This window comes from Balaenoptera borealis (assembly GCF_965194805.1).
Source record: "Balaenoptera borealis genome assembly, chromosome: 1".
Lineage (NCBI taxonomy): Eukaryota > Metazoa > Chordata > Mammalia > Artiodactyla > Balaenopteridae > Balaenoptera > Balaenoptera borealis.
This window is the reverse complement of record NC_138860.1, coordinates 1,547,871-1,564,750: the sequence shown is the minus strand read 5'-3', so window position 1 is coordinate 1,564,750 and position 16,880 is coordinate 1,547,871. Positions and strand designations below refer to the sequence as shown.

At 55.7% G+C, this 16,880-nt stretch overlaps 1 protein-coding gene across 8 annotated transcripts in view; it reads left to right on the top strand.

Moving 5' to 3' along the window:
• Nucleotides 1–15,808, top strand: part of NAV1 (neuron navigator 1) — a 216,699-nt gene extending 200,891 nt beyond the window's left edge. For all 8 annotated transcript variants that reach the window (XM_082392995.1, XM_082392994.1, XM_082392996.1 and 5 more), the window contains 13 exons: nt 597–793; nt 895–1,087; nt 1,264–1,432; nt 1,727–1,824; nt 1,986–2,081; nt 2,306–2,465; nt 2,807–3,042; nt 3,722–3,876; nt 4,033–4,104; nt 4,538–4,734; nt 5,183–5,301; nt 6,722–6,919; nt 9,122–15,808. In XM_082392995.1, the coding sequence (XP_082249121.1) occupies nt 597–793; nt 895–1,087; nt 1,264–1,432; nt 1,727–1,824; nt 1,986–2,081; nt 2,306–2,465; nt 2,807–3,042; nt 3,722–3,876; nt 4,033–4,104; nt 4,538–4,734; nt 5,183–5,301; nt 6,722–6,919; nt 9,122–9,217 (1,986 nt within the window). In that variant the 3' untranslated portion in view covers nt 9,218–15,808. The remainder of the gene's footprint in view (nt 1–596; nt 794–894; nt 1,088–1,263; nt 1,433–1,726; nt 1,825–1,985; nt 2,082–2,305; nt 2,466–2,806; nt 3,043–3,721; nt 3,877–4,032; nt 4,105–4,537; nt 4,735–5,182; nt 5,302–6,721; nt 6,920–9,121) is intronic.
• Nucleotides 15,809–16,880: the final 1,072 nt, after the last annotated feature.

Sequence of the window (16,880 nt, the reverse complement as noted above, 5' to 3'; positions counted from 1 at the left end):
CCTGCGTACCTGGAGGAAATGCTGGGAGGTGTCCCTTATTCTGGGACATTTGAGTGGAAGTACTCGAAAGCACTTGTGTCTGGTTGTTTTCACCATCCTGTAATGTGCGGAGCACAGGAGGCACTAAAAGAAGCTTGGTTCCACTCCCTTCTGTTGATTCCACAGAATCGTAGTGTAAGTTTCTGGTGGGTAGATTCTGATCCGATGAGCCCTGCTCAGAGGTGGGTCCTGAGGCCCAAGTGAGCCAGGCTGCAGACGGAGCAGTTGCTGGTCTGCGGGAGAAGGTGGGATGGGGTCGCCGAGAGGCACGCCTTGTGTCCCAGGGCGTCCCCTCCGTCCCTTCACGGGTGCGGCTCCCCCACAGGGGAGGGAAGACCCAGAAATTTCCCATAGCACAGCAGCAAGTCCCACTCTCTCTCAGCCCGAATTCCTAGGCGAGTCTCCCGTCCGTATTCCATGAAACCAGTGAAGCCTTTGGGGGAGGCCTGCTTACCGACACATGCCTGCTTCTGGCCTCTGTCACAGAAGCCCCTCCGCCCTCACCGTCTCCAGCGCGGAGCTCTGACTGCTCTCTCCCCGGATCTGCTTTGTTCTAGCTCCGAAGTTCCTTCAACAAAGCCTTCAGCATAAAGAAGGGGCCCAAGTCCGCTTCCTCCTACTCTGACATCGAGGAGATCGCCACGCCCGACTCCTCGGCCCCCTCGTCCCCCAAACTGCAGCACCAGGCTACGGAGACTGCCTCGCCCTCCATCAAGTCCTCCGCCTCGTCCTCCGCGGGCACCGACGCCCCCGAGTGAGTGCCCCCCACTGCAGCCCCCTCCCCGGGCAGTGGGACCGGTTACCGCCACCCGCGGGCTCAGCGTCTAACGCCCGCCGCTCCCTGCCTCCTTCCAGGGGCCCCGCTCCCCCGGCCCCCCACGCCCGCCTGTTGCAGGGCAGCGAGGAGGAGGAGCCGGAGAAGAAGGAGGTGTCCGAGCTGCGCTCCGAGCTGTGGGAGAAGGAGATGAAGCTCACGGACATCCGCCTGGAAGCCCTCAACTCGGCCCACCAGCTGGACCAGCTGCGGGAGACCATGCACAACATGCAGGTCAGTCCCGGGCGGGGCCGCGGGGCGGGGCTGCAGGGAGGGGGCGGGGCGGGGCTCCTGGACGGGGCGGGGCCGCGGGGCGGGGCTGCAGGGAGGGGGCGGGGCGGGGCTCCTGGACGGGGCGGGGCCGCGGGGCCTGGCGGCCGAGGCTCCAGACCCCCGTGTTCTTGCCGCAGTTGGAGGTGGACCTGCTGAAAGCTGAGAACGACCGGCTGAAGGTGGCCCCAGGGCCCTCGGCGAGCTCCGCTCCAGGGCAGGCCCCGGGATCTTCGGCTCTGCCATCCCCTCGCCGCTCCCTGGGCCTGGCGCTCACCCATCCCTTCAGCCCGAGCCTCGCAGATACAGGTACCTGTTGGGGAGAAGGCCCTGGGCGGGTGGAGAGAAGGAAAGGGTTCGCCCCCGCTCGCTCTGGTGCGGCTTCCTTGGGTCAGGGGCGTACCAGTGCTGCCGCCAAGCCGATGCTGGTGTCCTGAGACACCGAGGGTTGTTGTGGTCCTAAGACCTTAATCACCGTTCAGGCTTGGTCTCCAGTTTCACTTTTGGGTTAGAGAAAAACGTATTTGGAAAAGGCTAGTGGCAGGAAGATGTAGGAAAACCTGTGGATGCCGCCAAACCAACAGTCCTCTTTCTCACTTCCAGACCTGTCTCCCATGGATGGTATCAGCACCTCTGGTCCAAAGGAGGAAGTGACTCTTCGGGTGGTGGTGAGGATGCCCCCACAGCACATCATCAAAGGGGTAAGGAACTTCGGGGGGGGTGACACTGTCATTTCTACCCAAGGAAGTCTGGGCTCTAAGGACCCCCGAACCCACAGTACTCAGCTCCCAAGGCCTTTTACGTTCTCCCCTTCTTGGAGCCGTCTGCCCTGGGCTCACGTGCGTCTACCTTGGCCTCACAGGACTTGAAGCAGCAGGAGTTCTTCCTGGGGTGCAGCAAGGTCAGCGGGAAAGTTGACTGGAAGCTGCTGGATGACGCTGTTTTCCAGGTGTTCAAGGTAAGGGATGCGAGAACTCAGAGGGTCTGCTGGGCCTCTGGCGGCACTGGGGTCTGGGGGCCTCTGAGGTTTTGTGCAGGAGTGCTCAGTGGGACAGACATTGCTCCTCCCCTTCGCCATCGACTTCTGTGCCCTGTAGCACTACCTTCCTCGTGGCCTTCATGTCTGTGTGTGTGTGTGTGTCCTGCTCCATCATCTGCTTTCTCTCCCTCCTGTCCCGTCAGGACTACATTTCTAAGATGGACCCAGCCTCGACGCTGGGACTAAGCACCGAGTCCATCCACGGCTACAGCGTCAGCCACGTGAAACGGCTGCTGGATGCGGAGCCCCCGGAGCTGCCCCCCTGCCGCCGAGGGGTCAACAACATAGCAGTTTCCCTCAAAGGTCAGTCCCCGCTTCTGGGTGTGGGGCTGAGGAATGGGGAGGTGGAGACCGTCGGGTGGTCCGTCACGCGTTCCTTGAGCAAGAACTGGTTGAGGGGCTATAGGGTGAAGGTCACCGTGAGATGCAAGATGAACGAGCCCGGTCCCGACCTGTCCCAGGGATGTTGTCGTTTGCAGGACATTTCTGCCCGGCCTGGGCTTCCCCTCTGCCCACCCCCATACCGCATGGCCTGTCCCACGTTTCCAGAGCCAGGCCTGGGGGTTCCCGCGGGGTCCCCGGGTGAGGAAGGCGAGCCTCAGGGCCCCCCGCCCAGGCTCACGCTGTCGGGGGCTGGGGTCCAGGTCTCAAGGAGAAGTGTGTGGACAGCCTGGTGTTTGAGACGCTCATCCCCAAGCCCATGATGCAGCACTACATTGGCCTCCTGCTCAAGCACCGGCGCCTTGTCCTCTCCGGCCCCAGTGGCACCGGCAAGACCTACCTGACCAACCGCCTGGCCGAGTACCTGGTAGAGCGCTCCGGCCGCGAGGTCACCGAGGGCATCGTCAGCACCTTCAACATGCACCAGCAGTCTTGCAAGGTGGCCGCCACCCCGCCTGCCCCGTCCTCCCTCCCCTTCCTCGCCTCCGCCTTGACCTCCCTGCCCCTCGGCGACCCCCTTTCCCGTCTCAGCCCTGCTCCAGTCTCCTCCCTCCCTGGGCCTCCGGGAGCTGGCACCCCAGCAGGGACCGCGGTCCGTGCTCTGTCCCCTCATGTCCCAGTGGCCCTCTGCCCACCTCGTCAGTCCCCCGCTTCTCTTTCATTTCCTTTCTCTCCAGGATTTGTCTCTGACTGTGGGCTTCCTTCAGGGAAGCACTCAGAACTGTCACTACTGTGCTGTCCCCTGCCAGGTCCTGCTGCCTCCCGAGTTCCCCCCGACGCTGTGCCGTGGCTTCAAACCTTGGCCCCCACCTCTGCCCCACGGGGAGGCGCGTCCATTAGGAGTGGTTCCTGGTGTAAATCCATTGAAGAAAAGCGCGTGTTCCCCAACCCTGTGGGCTGTAGGGGCCACTGCTTCAGAAGGTTGCTTTGAGCCTTTGGGCCACTGCTGATCGGTCTGGGGTGGTGTCTTCCGTAGTTCCATGTCCAAACGCGTCAAACAGGAACCAAGGCCCCAGGGGATCCAGATGCAGCTCAGCTTCTCTGAAACCCTTCTCTTCGAGGCTCATCCAGGGGCTCACTGCTACCGAGTGTTGACCCACTGCCTTTTTTCATTTCAGGATCTGCAGCTGTATCTCTCCAACCTGGCTAACCAGATAGACCGGGAAACAGGAATTGGGGATGTCCCCCTGGTGATCCTACTGGATGACCTGAGTGAAGCAGCCTCCATCAGCGAGCTGGTCAATGGGGCCTTGACCTGCAAGTATCACAAATGGTAAGCTGCGGTCAGGACCAGCTTCATCACAGTGGGCAGGAGGAGAGCCCGGTCCAGCCCGAGCTGTGAGCTTCCCATGGGCGTCGGGGGAGGGTACATGGCAGAAAGCAAGTGTTCAGGCACGTCTAAGCAAATCTTTTCTCTCTCTTCCCACAGTCCCTATATTATAGGCACCACTAATCAGCCGGTGAAAATGACACCCAATCACGGCTTGCATCTGAGCTTCAGGTAAGGACTGTGGCCCTGGATGAGCCTTCCAACCCTACCCGAGTCTGTAAACCAGTTCAATCCAGGATGTGGCCAGAGGCGTAGCAGAAGGAAGGAGAAGTAGCGGAGCCCTGTGGGCTGGGGAGAGGGCAGGTGTGTGTGCTGTGTTAGTGCAGGGGGAGACCGACCCCTGAGACAGGAGAGGACTGTAAAACTGAGAGATGCGGCTTCGTGGCTGAGGTTCAGGTTCTGTGCCCGCACGCCCCTTGTCCAGGCCAGTGAGGTCAGATGGTTACCTGAGGGGGGTCACCGATCTGAGAGTCAGCTCTGCCGCGGCCCTGAGTTCAGCGTACCCCACGGGCATTAGTGGGAGGAAGAGGGGGATGGGCCCGCGGGGGATGAGCCGGACACGCCCCCGCGCACTCCGCCCCACCCTTCGCATCCCTGGCCGCAGGATGCTGACCTTCTCCAACAACGTGGAGCCCGCCAACGGCTTCCTGGTTCGCTACCTGAGGAGGAAGCTGGTGGAGTCAGACTGCGACGTCAACGCCAACAGGGAGGAGGTGCTGCGGGTGCTGGACTGGGTGCCCAAGCTGTGGTACCACCTGCACACCTTCCTGGAGAAGCACAGCACCTCGGACTTCCTCATCGGTACGGCCCGCCCTGCCATGGCCTCCTGCGCCGCACCCGGGGGCCGGGGTCGGGGGCACTCCCCTGCCTTCTCATGTCTTCAGCGCATAGTTACCGACCCTGTGCCTGAGTCACTGCGCCAGCGCCCCCGGCGCAGTCCGCACCCTGAGTCAGCCATCAGAGAGCTGACCCCTCGCCCTCATTTCCCCACAATTACTGGGAAGAAGGGGGGAAGGGATTTCCCCTCGCTCCCCCACCTCCCGTCCACCCAGGGAGGCATCGTTCACGAGGCTACAGTCAGGCTCTCAGCTCCCGCCCATCCTGACCTCAGTCTCAGTTTAGCCCAGCCCTGCGCTTCTTTCAACCCTGTGGTTATGAGACCCTCTGCCTGGTGTTAAGGAGTCAAGGGGGCAGATGACCAGGGAGAGCAAGGTTCTCGGCCATCTTCACGGCCCTGTCCTCTTCCCAGGCCCCTGCTTCTTTCTGTCCTGCCCCATCGGCATTGAGGACTTCCGGACCTGGTTCATTGACCTATGGAACAACTCCATCATTCCCTACCTGCAGGAAGGGGCCAAGGACGGCATCAAGGTGAGCCCGCCCTCGACTCTGCTCAGCCCAGACGCCAGGCTGGCCCACCTCACAGAGCGGGAACAGGGTTAGACACGGGGCCACGGAGATCTTTAGGGTCTCCTCCTGACAGGTCGGGTGAGGCACTGGACAGACCACGCTGCTTTCCTGCCTTCGGCCAGCGTTCAGCAAATCGCTAAATGACCACTGACCCTGGGGCCATGTGTCCAGCCCAAGGCCTTCTGGCTCTGCTCTAGGGATCAGGGCAGAGAGAGAAATAATTGAGCAAAGAATTAAGTAAAACCTTATTACAGCCTTAGCTCATTACTAACTACTAATAAAAATGTTACTCTGGTCAAGTTGCTTAAACTGTTTAATATCCTCATGTGTAAAAAAGGAGGTGGTATAAATTCTGTTCTGCCTAAATCACTGGCAGTGTTGCGAAGGCAAATGAAATACGTGAAAACACTTGTAAAAGTAAAAGTTAGAATAAGAACTTGGTGTGAAAGGAAAATGTCATTTTTTTTAAAACCTCCTTAGTTTTCTCACGTGTTAATTAGGGCATGATCCAATGACCTGTGATGCGGTGACTAGACCCTACTGGTCACGTATTATCCATAGAAGTAATGTGTCACTGATAGACACTGCCTGATGATATGGTAGATTTCTAGAGAGGCAGTGTATCATTATTTCATTTAATTTGCACAGTTATTAATAGTTTTCCAACTTACATCATTTTTTTTAAAGCTTTTTTGTGTTTTTTTTAAGTTAATTAATTATTTATTTTTGGCTGAGTTGGGTCTTTGTTGCTGCACGTGGGCTTTCTCTAGTTGCGGTGAGCGGGGGCTACTCTTCGTTGCGGTGCACGGGCTTCTCATTGCAGTGGCTTCTCCTGTTGCGGAGCATGGGCTCTAGGTGCGCGGGGTTCAGTCGTTGTGGCTCGCGGGCTCTAGAGCGCAGGCTCAGTAGTTGTGGCTCACGGGCTTAGTTGCTCCGCAGCATGTGGGATCTTCCCGGACCAGGGCTTGAACCCATGTCCCCTGCATTGGCAGGCGGATTCTTAACCACTGCGCCACCAGGGAAGTCCCCCGACTTACATCATTTTTACACAGGTAATATCTCATTTCAACAAAGTTGAAATTTCTTTCAAAAGGTATTACTAAACTGAAAGAATTTACTTGGAAAATAAAATCGTAGGGTCGTAAGATTTGTCCGTGTTAAGTTTTAATGCAGTCTGCCAAATTATCCTCCAAAATGGTTTCTACCAATTTATGCCAATTTATTTTACTTCCCTTGTTGGGGAACTCAAAGGAAATCCCACAGGGATCAGAGCCTCAAGCTTTACGTTTGAGGAAGTACACACGCCATCAGGAGACTCCACCAAACAAGCCTCTCATCTGCGGGTTCCTCGCCCAGTGATCACATTTCTCCTTCTCTCCAGGTTCACGGGCAGAAAGCCGCCTGGGAGGACCCCGTGGAGTGGGTCCGGGACACTCTTCCCTGGCCGTCAGCCCAACAAGACCAGTCAAAGCTGTACCACCTGCCCCCACCCACTGTGGGCCCTCACAGCATTGCTTCGCCCCCTGAGGACAGGACGGTCAAGGACAGCACCCCCAGCTCCCTGGACTCTGACCCGCTGGTGAGTAGAGGCCGCTCTAAGGCAAAAGTCAGAGTGTCACAGAACTGAACCCTCGTCCACAGCCCGCTGGGGCCCAGAGGCCGGGACAAGCATGAGGCCAGTGGGTGGGAAACTCTGGCCATCAGAACCCTGGGCTAAGCTACACAGTGCCACCCACCAGCAAGGTGTGTGTCCTCTAGCAAAGACCCGGGTCCGGGCAGAGCCCAGGTGGGAACGGCGGCCAGAGCAGGAGAGCAGTGGGACCCATGGGTGCTTGTCCTGCTCCCGCTGCTGGTCCCTGGTGTCGTCCTGGGGGCTGCCGCGGTCCAGGGACCTCAGGAGCCCTTAGAAAGTAAGCTGAGACAAGTGACAAACTAGGGGAAATATCTGCAGTGCTCGTAACCAAGAGAGGATTGACACCCAGAACACGTGACCCTTCCCCGCAAAACTGCCACGCAGAACAACAATGGGCAAAGGAGGCAAGGGGCAGGCGTTGACTGGAGGAAATGCAAAGGGCCAATAAAGGGACTTCCCTGGTGGCGCAGTGGTTAAGAATCCACCTGCCAATTCAGGGGACACAGGTTCGAGCCCTGGTCTCGGAAGATCCCACGTGCTGCGGAGCAACTAAGCCCGTGCGCCACAACTACTGAGCCTGCGCTCTAGAGCCCGCGAGCCACAACTACTGAGCCTGTGTGCCACGACTACTGAAGCCTGTGTGCCTAGAGCCTGTGCTCCGCAGCAAGAGAAGCCACGACAATGAGAAGCCCGCGCACTGCAACGAAGAGTAGCCCCCGCTCGCCGCAACTAGAGAAAGCCCGCGCGCAGCAACGAAGACCCAACGAAGCCAAAAATAAATAAATAAGTAAATAAATAAATAGATTAATTAATTTAAAAAATACTATTAAAAAAAGGGCCAATAAAAACAGAAGAAGAGGGCTTCCCTGGTGGCGCAGTGGTTGAGAGTCTGCCTGCCGATGCGGGGGACGCGGGTTCGAGCCCTGGTCTGGGAAGATCCCACATGCCGCGGAGAGACTAGGCCCGTGAGCCACAACTACTGAGCCTGCGCGTCTGGAGCCTGTGCTCTGCAACAGGAGAGGCCGCGACAGTGAAAGGCCCGCGCACTGCGATGAAGAGTGGCCCCCGCTCGCCGCAACTGGAGAAAGCCCTCGCATAGAAACGAAGACCCAACACAGCCATAAATAAATTAATTAATTAATTAATTTAAAAAAAAAAAAAAAAAAACAGAAGAAGACCCTTTCCCTCCCTAATCACTGAGGAGACGCGTATTACAAGGAGATAACTGTTTCACGTTTGCAGAATCGTGTGTGTGGGGAAGCTTGGACCTTCGTTCTGCTGGTGGGGCATTTGTCAGTCACTGTTTTGGAGGATGATTTGGCAGATGGTCTGAAAAACTTAACGTGCACAAACTCCAGGACCTTGCAATTTTACCTTTTCGAGTAGGAGATTCCTCTACTTTAGTCCTAAGACATTTTATTTAAATTTTGACCTTGTAGAAAACAGGTGTCCTCTGTGTCAAAAGGCTTTTAAATCGGGAGGGTGCGAATATCATGGAAACAGAGGCTGGAAGGCAGAGCCATGGAGAGGCAACGAGGCTTCCTTAGCTGAATGGAGAGTCAAGAGTTGTGAAGTGTTGAGGGAAACTGAGGAAGAAGGGCGGGAGGTGGGACTTCCCCGGCGGTCCAGTGGTTAAGACTCCACGCTTCCAATGCAAGGGGTGCGGGTTCGATCCCTGGTCGGGGAACTAAGATCCCACGTGCCGCGCGGCACAGCTCAGCCCCCGCTGAAGCGATGCGGTGGGAGCTAGGGAGAAGCAGGTCCTAAGGGCACTGGGTGCAGCCGCTGGGCCGTGGTCTGTTGCAAGGAGAGCTGTTAGACGGTCTTTGGGCCCTTCCCACCCCCTCCTGGGACTGGTCGGATCTGCGGGAGCGCCGGCACCTTGCGGGGCGGAGGTGGCTCTGCCCTCTGGCCTTCCCCGCACGTCACGGTCAGAGCAGCACCCTACCTGCCCGGCACTCCCGAGGGCTGGTCCCCGCATTCGAGCTTACACACAGGGTGGAAGCAGTCATCTTGGCCTCTTCCTGAAACAGCCGCAAACTCTCTGGGCTCTCAGCCCCTTGCAGACCCAGGACCAGACCCACAGTCTGATTTTCTGTGTTTCCCGAGGTCCCAACTCTCCGTAACTGTCTCTCCGCCCCTCTTTAGATGGCCATGCTGCTGAAACTTCAGGAGGCCGCCAATTACATCGAGTCTCCAGACCGAGAAAGCATCCTGGACCCCAACCTCCAGGCCACGCTCTGAGGGCCCGGCGGCCAGTCACAGGACAGCAGCACGCGGGCACTGCGGCGGGCGGCCTCCTCCTCCCCGCTTCCTCCTGGGCGCTGGCTCTCTGGCCACGAGGACAGGAGGGGGGAGGTGGAAGGAGGGGGCGGCTTCCTGGTGCTGCACCTTCAAGAACCCCCGCTGGGACTGGTGGGTGGACCTGTGTCCCCAGGTACCTTTCCTGGCCTCCTCTTGTGACTTTGGGGAAAAGACGATCCCGGGTCTTTTTCCTTGATTCCTTGTCTCACTTACAAACTCCTGAGTTTGCTGGGGAGGGGTTCAGGAGACATCACACAAGCCTGCAGTAGTTCCTAACTGATGCCCACAGACAACTCAGAGACACGGCCCCGTGGGGGGGTCTGCCGGGGGAGGCGGCGGCTCCCCCGGGCCTTCCCGCGGACCCTGCCCAGTTCCGTCGCCACTGCCAACAGCTCTCCCCGCACCCCGAGATTTGGCTGCAGCCCAGAAAAAAGAAGCATGTGATTTAAAAACGTTTAAATCAACCTGTAAAGGGTTTAAAAAAAAAAAAAAAAAAGAAAAGCTGAAGCTGGAGGGAGGAAATCCATTTGCCTGGGCAGAGAGCGTGCCGCCCGCCCTGCCCTCTGGACCACATGGGGGCACCGATGAGACGGCCGTGATCTGAGAAGTTGCCAGACCCCAGAGGTGCCACCACAGCCTTCGGAGAAGCACCGCCGGCTCCGTCTCAGCCTCTAATTTAACACGCATGAGTCAATAAACCCTACTTTTTTTACTTTTTTTTTTTGTTTTTTGTTTTGTTTCCATTTTCCCCTCCCATTTGCCTATTTATTCTCCTCCTCTTTTTTTGGTTTGTTTTCTCCCATTTCCTCCCACGTCCACGAGATGCTCACGTTGCTTTTCCAAGTCGCTCTTTGGAGAGCCCGATGCCACCTGATTGGCACCAGCTAGACACCTGCCATGCCACTGTGTCTGCCACCCTTGGGGCTCACATGGGACATGAAACATTGGCTCAGCAGTGGGACAAGAGGGACCTCGAGGTCCCTTTTGAGAAAACACACGCTCTGCCTGGAGCCCGGCGGCCAGCCTCTGGAGGAGAGCGCATCACCTCACCCTGATACAAGATCTAATCTGAGCTTCCCCGTGGACTGGAGGAAAACCGGAAACTGGAAATCTCTCTGTCCTGTGGCCTGTGGAGCCCCTCGCTGCACTATTCTGATGGCGACCGCTTTGCCCAACTGAATCCAAAATCCCCAGCCGGCCTTTACTGTTGGTTTAGAACAAGTGACTAGTCCCTTAGGAGTGGACATCCATGTGAGATGCTCCCAATCAGAATATAAGGAGTTTGATTTGGTGGCAGAGATCTGCCTTCCGAAGGGATCCACTTTTTGCAGAAGTTGCCCTGAAGTTTCGGCAGTCCTAATTCCTTCATTGGACAAGCACTTATAGGGCACTTACCGTGTACAAGTCACTAGGTTGAAAAAAAAAAAAAGACGTGGGCCCTTACGTTCACAGTCTAGTAGGACATGTTAACTTCCATTAAATGCACACATCTCCTTGTTTTCTGGACCTTCAGGATCACCTGAGAAATGGAGCCAAAACCCCAGGAGCCAGCCAGCGAGAAGCCCGTGACTAGGTGTCCGGCGCGCTGGGTTGCCTGGTGAGGCTGCGGTTTTGGGCTCTGCAGACCAGGGATGTGTGATGAGCCTGCGCCCAAGTGTTTGCTCTTCAGATCCCCAAGTAGCACAAGCCCTTATCAGAACCTACAGGCACACTAATCACTAACCAGGATCGCTCTGTCCCGCCAAACCAAGGAGTAGCTGCATCTGAATCTTGATATCAGAAGACTTTCATTTAGGTCCAAAAGGTGGTCCAGATTGCTCCCTCCAACAGCTTCTGCGTTCACCCGGTGGCTCCTGTGGGTGACGGGTTCGCCTCTGCTGGAGACGACGTCTGCTGATGCTGCTAGAGCCGTGGAGACCCCCAACTCAGCCGGAAAATATGCAATTCTGAGCGGGAAGAGGCTGTCTGTCCAAGGATGGTGCTGACATCGCTGCCTTAAGGTCTCTGCCGTGCAGAAGGAGGAGGCCCCAGAGGTGGGCGTTCTAGCTTGGAAGGACGGGGAAACACCCGAGCGGGCCTTCTCTGGGCTCTGGCCTCTCATGGCCCCTCCCCGGCTGCAGTCCCGTGGCCGGGCTTAGGCTCCCAGCGCCGTCTCCACCCGGGGGCTGAGCCTTTCTCTCTGTTCTCGGTGCTGCCCAGCCAGTGCCTTCGGTCATGGGTATTAACTGGCTACTTGAGAAAAAGGAAAGGGGTGACCCTCTTCCTCCACTCCAACTGCCTCAGACCCCCAGAGCGATTCCTGCGTCCCTGGTCACCGTGGAGACCACCGCGAAGTTCACGTAGATCCTCAGCAGGCTGGCTCTGGAGGCCTCGGGTCCCGGCGTTTCATCTCCGTTCCCGGCTCCACCGCTCTGCTCTCGGCTGACTGCTGCGTTTAGCCCGGGTCTCCAGCCGCTCGCCGCCAGAAAGTGGGACCCCATCTGGCGAAGTGGCACCGCCCCTCCGCTTTCCCTCCGGAGCCTGGGCCCCTGTTTCCACTTGTCCACCTGGGCCCCTGGCTGTGGGCGTTGGCCATCCCCCAGGAACCACGGTGACATGGCGACTGGGGCAGGCCGAGCCTCCTCACGGTGCTAGGACCCTCGGGGCGCTCATCCAGAGTCCTCTGAAGCTGAAACCCGAGCCCCACTGCCTCCACCCTGGAATGAGTGGCAAGTGCAGATCCACAGCATTCTCTCCCACCTACACCCCTGCTTCTTGGTCAAGACCACTGGGATCCCTCAAAAAAGAAAAGCTGGGTCCCAGGGCTAAACTCTCTCAACGCCCAGCACCTTGAGAAGAATCCGGCCTCTCCAGGACTGGAGTGTGTGCCCTCCCCCACCTCCAGCCCCCAACTCCTTTCCTCACCAAAGCCGGCGAGCAGACCACGTGGTTCAATGCCCAACCCCGCTTCAGGGCAGAGGTGCGGCCGCGGCCCCTCGTTCCTGGATGAAGGAGACCAACGCATTTTGTCCAGTGTATTTGTCCTCAGCCCCTGCCTAGGCACGAAAAATAAAGTACTAGGTAATGGAGGCCAGCAGAGGACCCGATGTCTGTGTGTGTCTCTCTCACAAGAGCAGTTGACGTCTGCCACTCCCTATCTTCTGAGCTTTATCGAGTATTTTTTAAAACTTCTGCTTTGAGGCAGTTCTGCGGTGCTTATCTCTGTGTGTGCGTGAGTGCATCCCAGCGTCTCTGTCACGTGGTCGAAGCCTCGGGAAGCTGCAGGGAAGTAGGGTTTCCTGAGGTCCTGGGGAGCCCCCATTGCAGAGTCCTTAGCGGTTGACATGCTAAGCTTTGGTCACATGCTAAGCTTTGGTTCTGAATTACCAACCTTCTCACTCATCTACCCATACTCCTTAAGAACCTAAGACAAAATAGTGATTTTTAAAAAAATTTTTATTTCTTGCTTTCTGGTTTTCCTGGTTCGGGCCTAATCTCACCATTTCTTCACTGCTAGCTCCCTGAGATGAGACTCCCAGTCTTCAGAGGGGCACTCTTCAGGCTCTGAGGTCACTTTATTTCCTGTACTTGTCCAAGAGGAGGAAGAAAGCAGTGGTGACCTGCTCCTTCTCACCAGCACCTCACACACACCAACCCTGCACAGAGGTGAAAGTTGCCTTCATGAGTGGGGCTTGGCCCTGTACGCTGGGATCAGGGCAAGCCTCCATGCTGCTTTAGGGACCCTTATTGCAAGGCGTTTGGGAGAGGAAGTTGCGCTTGTGCTAATCACACATTGAACGGGGCATTCTTTCTAGGGCTAAAGTCATCTGGGTCACCAAATGTAACTTCTCATCATACTTTTTTCCCTTTCCTTAATCCTGGGCCTTAGCTAAGCTGAAGCTAGTAAGTATAGACTCTATAAGCAAACCCCCTCAACTGATGGGGAGAAATGTGCCCTTCCAGAGGGTTCACTAGTGGAACCCCAGTACTCTCTTATGATGACTGATATCTACTAGTGAGTTCTGGTCCGTGGCCCCCACCAAAGAGGCCGTAAGAAAATGGTCTTAGGGACACTGTGTTCCCAGAAGGCCAAAGCCTGAGGATAACGCCCTTTACAGTTGAATCCGTTTTATATATTCATGAGCCCTCAGTCAACCTGATCAGGGATACAGGGGGCCACCGCCTTGGCTTGCCCACTGCTGAAGGTCCATGTGTGCGTGTCAGCTCAGCCCAGCCTGGAGCAAGTGCTCCAGCCGCAGACCCTGCGAGAGACGGCACAGTCTGAACGTGAGGACACCAAGAGAAATCTGGAAGCTGCAGAAATAACCAACACAGTGGAAAATTAAGCCTGTGTGTACTGGATCCTCCCAGTTTGGTGTTTTGGTTCTTTCTTAGTGGTTATGCCACGGAGACTTTACTGTGACAGGCATGGTCATGGAAGTAAGTGAACACTTGGTCCCTTGATTCATCTCTCTTTTTTTGTTTTCTTTTTGGCCGTGCCCCTCGGCTTGCAGGATCTTACTTCCCCGACCAGGGATTGAAGCCAGGCCACAGCAGTGAAAGCGCCGAATCCTAACCACTGGACTGCCAGGGAATTCCCACCTCTTTCATTTTTTTTTGCCTCCTCTAAACTATTTATTCTGATTTCTCGACAAGTGAGTTAATTGGATAGGCCCCCGTGACAGACATTGCATACTCGAATTCATAGCTTTCTGCCAAAACAACATATTGTGTGCTGCTATATTTTCTGCATCGGAACTGGGAGCTGACGCCCACCTCTTTCGTTTCTTAATATGTTCTTACATATGTTTCCAGACCAGCAGTGCTGGCAGCCTCTGAGGACTTGTTAGACATGAAGTTCTCAGACCCCAGCCCGGACCTGTTGAATCAGAAACTGGGGAGAAGGCCCAGCGATTCGTGTTTTAACGAACCTCTTGGTAATTCTGCTGCACACTACGGTTTGCAGCTCACTGTGTTAGGGAAAGCCAAGGGTCAGAGTCCCCACACTGGGGCTTTAGGACCAAAAATAAAGTCCTAGGTTATAATTCAGACTTTAACATTAGTTTCAGAGTGTTCTCATGCTTCCTCATGATTCTGTTTTTCCTTTCATTTAACAGAAAGGACGGGTATGTGTGCCTTTGGGCAGAAGTTAGGGGGGAATGCTTGCATCTCCTAGTCAAACACAACCTTCAGAGAAAAATGTCATGGCTCTGAGATTCCTAAGGGGCTTCCCAGGGGGGACGCAGTGGGAGAGCTCTTCCAGGTAGCTCTTCTGCTGGGTGACGTGTCTACTCACCTTTTTTCTGGTGATATAATAGGATGAGAACGGTTTAAAAATGTGACTTGCATTTCCATGAAGACTTGTTCTCTTAGCAGCATCCCTCGCCCTTGCCCCAGTTCTAAAGGGCATCGCCAGGTCTGAAAACCTGCCAGAACCTCCTGCCCCCTCCACACACACACACCCACCCCGGCCCTGCTCAGTCCGCAGGAGAAAGGTTCAGGCAGTGGAGCACCAAGTCGTCGGGGTCATCCATCCTTTCCCCGCACCAGGACACACGACTACTCATGGCGATAGAATAAAAAAAGAATTTTTTTTTTAATCTGAAAGGAGCTTCATATCTTTCCAAACTCACAGACCCCCGCTGGTGGGGCCGTGTGGGAGATGAGGTGCGTACAACTGGTTTTGTTTCAAGTTTGTCCATTTTCCTCACGAGGGCACTTGTGGGTGGAGGACGAAGAACCATCCGGCATTGGGCCTCCTGAGCTCGGGGACCCAGCAGCCGGAGGAGGACGAGAAGGCGAGTGAAGCGCTGCACTAAAGTCACCCCGGGTCCTTCGTCCAGCCCCTGCGGGGTCTCCCCGCATCCAGGCCATGTCTTGTGTCTCCAGACAGAAGATGTGGATGGGAAGGCAGGGGTTCCCATCCCAGCCCCATCCCAGCCCGTCTCTGGGCCACTGCTGTGTGAGGGCCTCCCACTTGCTGTTTTTGGTTTTTTGGTTTTGTTTTTTTTAACAGAACAATCTTTTTCTCAGATGAATTCCAGCCCCTTCTGGGTTCCTTTCCTTGTCCCTAACGCACCCGTCCCGTTTTAGGCAGCGCTGTTTGTGTGATGGAATCTTGTTTCTCAAACGCATGGCGATCCTCAGGTGGAAGGTGGGCAGGAATCTTTGCAACACTTTTTTTTTTAAATTTATTGTGCACAAACCCCCAAACCAGGATATGTGTGTGTGTCTGTGTGTTTATGGTTTTTATCACTGGCCCTCCCTCTTTCAACCTACCCCCCTTTATATCTGATGTAGAGAAAGTGAGCCGTTGTACATAGTTGCGGTAACAATCATAAAGAGAGCTGGGCCGTGCCCTCGGTGATTCATCTTAAATAACAAAGTGGTTGAAAGTTAAATCCATGCCGGGGCCGCAGAAGAGGCCTTCCTCCATCACTGCCAGAGGCCCCTCACCTGGGCCCTCTGTCCATCAGGCATGTCTCCTCCCACCAAGAGTCACCTGTTTGATGCCATTTGCATTTCAATAAAGTTATCTTCTGTGTTGTCCTATAGCTTTCTCCAGCTCCCTCTGTCTGGTTTCCGTCTCCATTTATCTCCTGGCACGTGCCTTGATCGGGAAGGTCATTTGCCGAACCCAGAGGTAAGAGCCACCTGCCTGGATATCTGATCCTCAGCCCTAAGCAGGACCCTCTTGGCCCCTTTGGTTGAGGGTGGGGTGGGGTCCTGCTTGCAGACTGGACGCAGCCTCCTTCACCAGAACTCGAAACGTCCAGCCCAGACCTCGGGGCTCTTTGAATCCTTCATCCACTGCCTCGATGTTTGAAAACATACCACCCTCTGGACTTGCCTAAGTTTTCTTCTTGGGGTAAAAGTGACTAAACCTCTGAGAGAAGAAGCTGTTCTAATAGAGTTCTGCTTCTCCTGGCCACTGAAAGAAGGAAAATAGGAAGTCCTACTCTGTCCTACTGTGGAACTGTGGCGTCCAAAAGGGCATCTTTCCCCTACGAAATTGTGGTGACACAGCCACCTCTGCCCTCTAGTAGGAGGTGGCAAGTGGGTTTAGAGCTCTCCTCAAAATAAATAATCGAGGAATCATTCTTTCGGAAGAATACTCAGGCGAGGTGACTTAATTCCTGTTACCAGCTTAGCCTCTGAAGTCTCAGAACTGGGCTAGGAATTGCTAACTGGTTTCCGTTGCCACTTGGGAAGGAGTCGTGGTTCCTAGAAACGTTTTCAAGGCAGTTAACCTGAACAGCTTACTAAGAAATGCCTGTTCCCATTTGCTCTGACCCTGGCACTCCAACGACAGCCCCATCCCTGTGCCGCCGCGTGCTTGCCCCTGCCCTGCACTGCTAACCCCTCTCAACAGTCCTCTCCGCTTGCTCCAGGCTTTAGGAGTGTCTCTGCACCTTGAGCCATGTCCCCGAGCAGCCCAGGATGGCCATATTAACTACTTATCCCCCCACCCTGTAAGGTCCAGCCATAATTTCCCTGGAAAAAAACTTTATACTTCCTCAGCTAGTAGGACTTATTCTCAATGGGACTTGTAAGCACTTACTCTGGACGGGATTCCCTTTCCCACGCTGCTCTCTCCTGGCCAGCCACGGTCCAGCCATGAGGT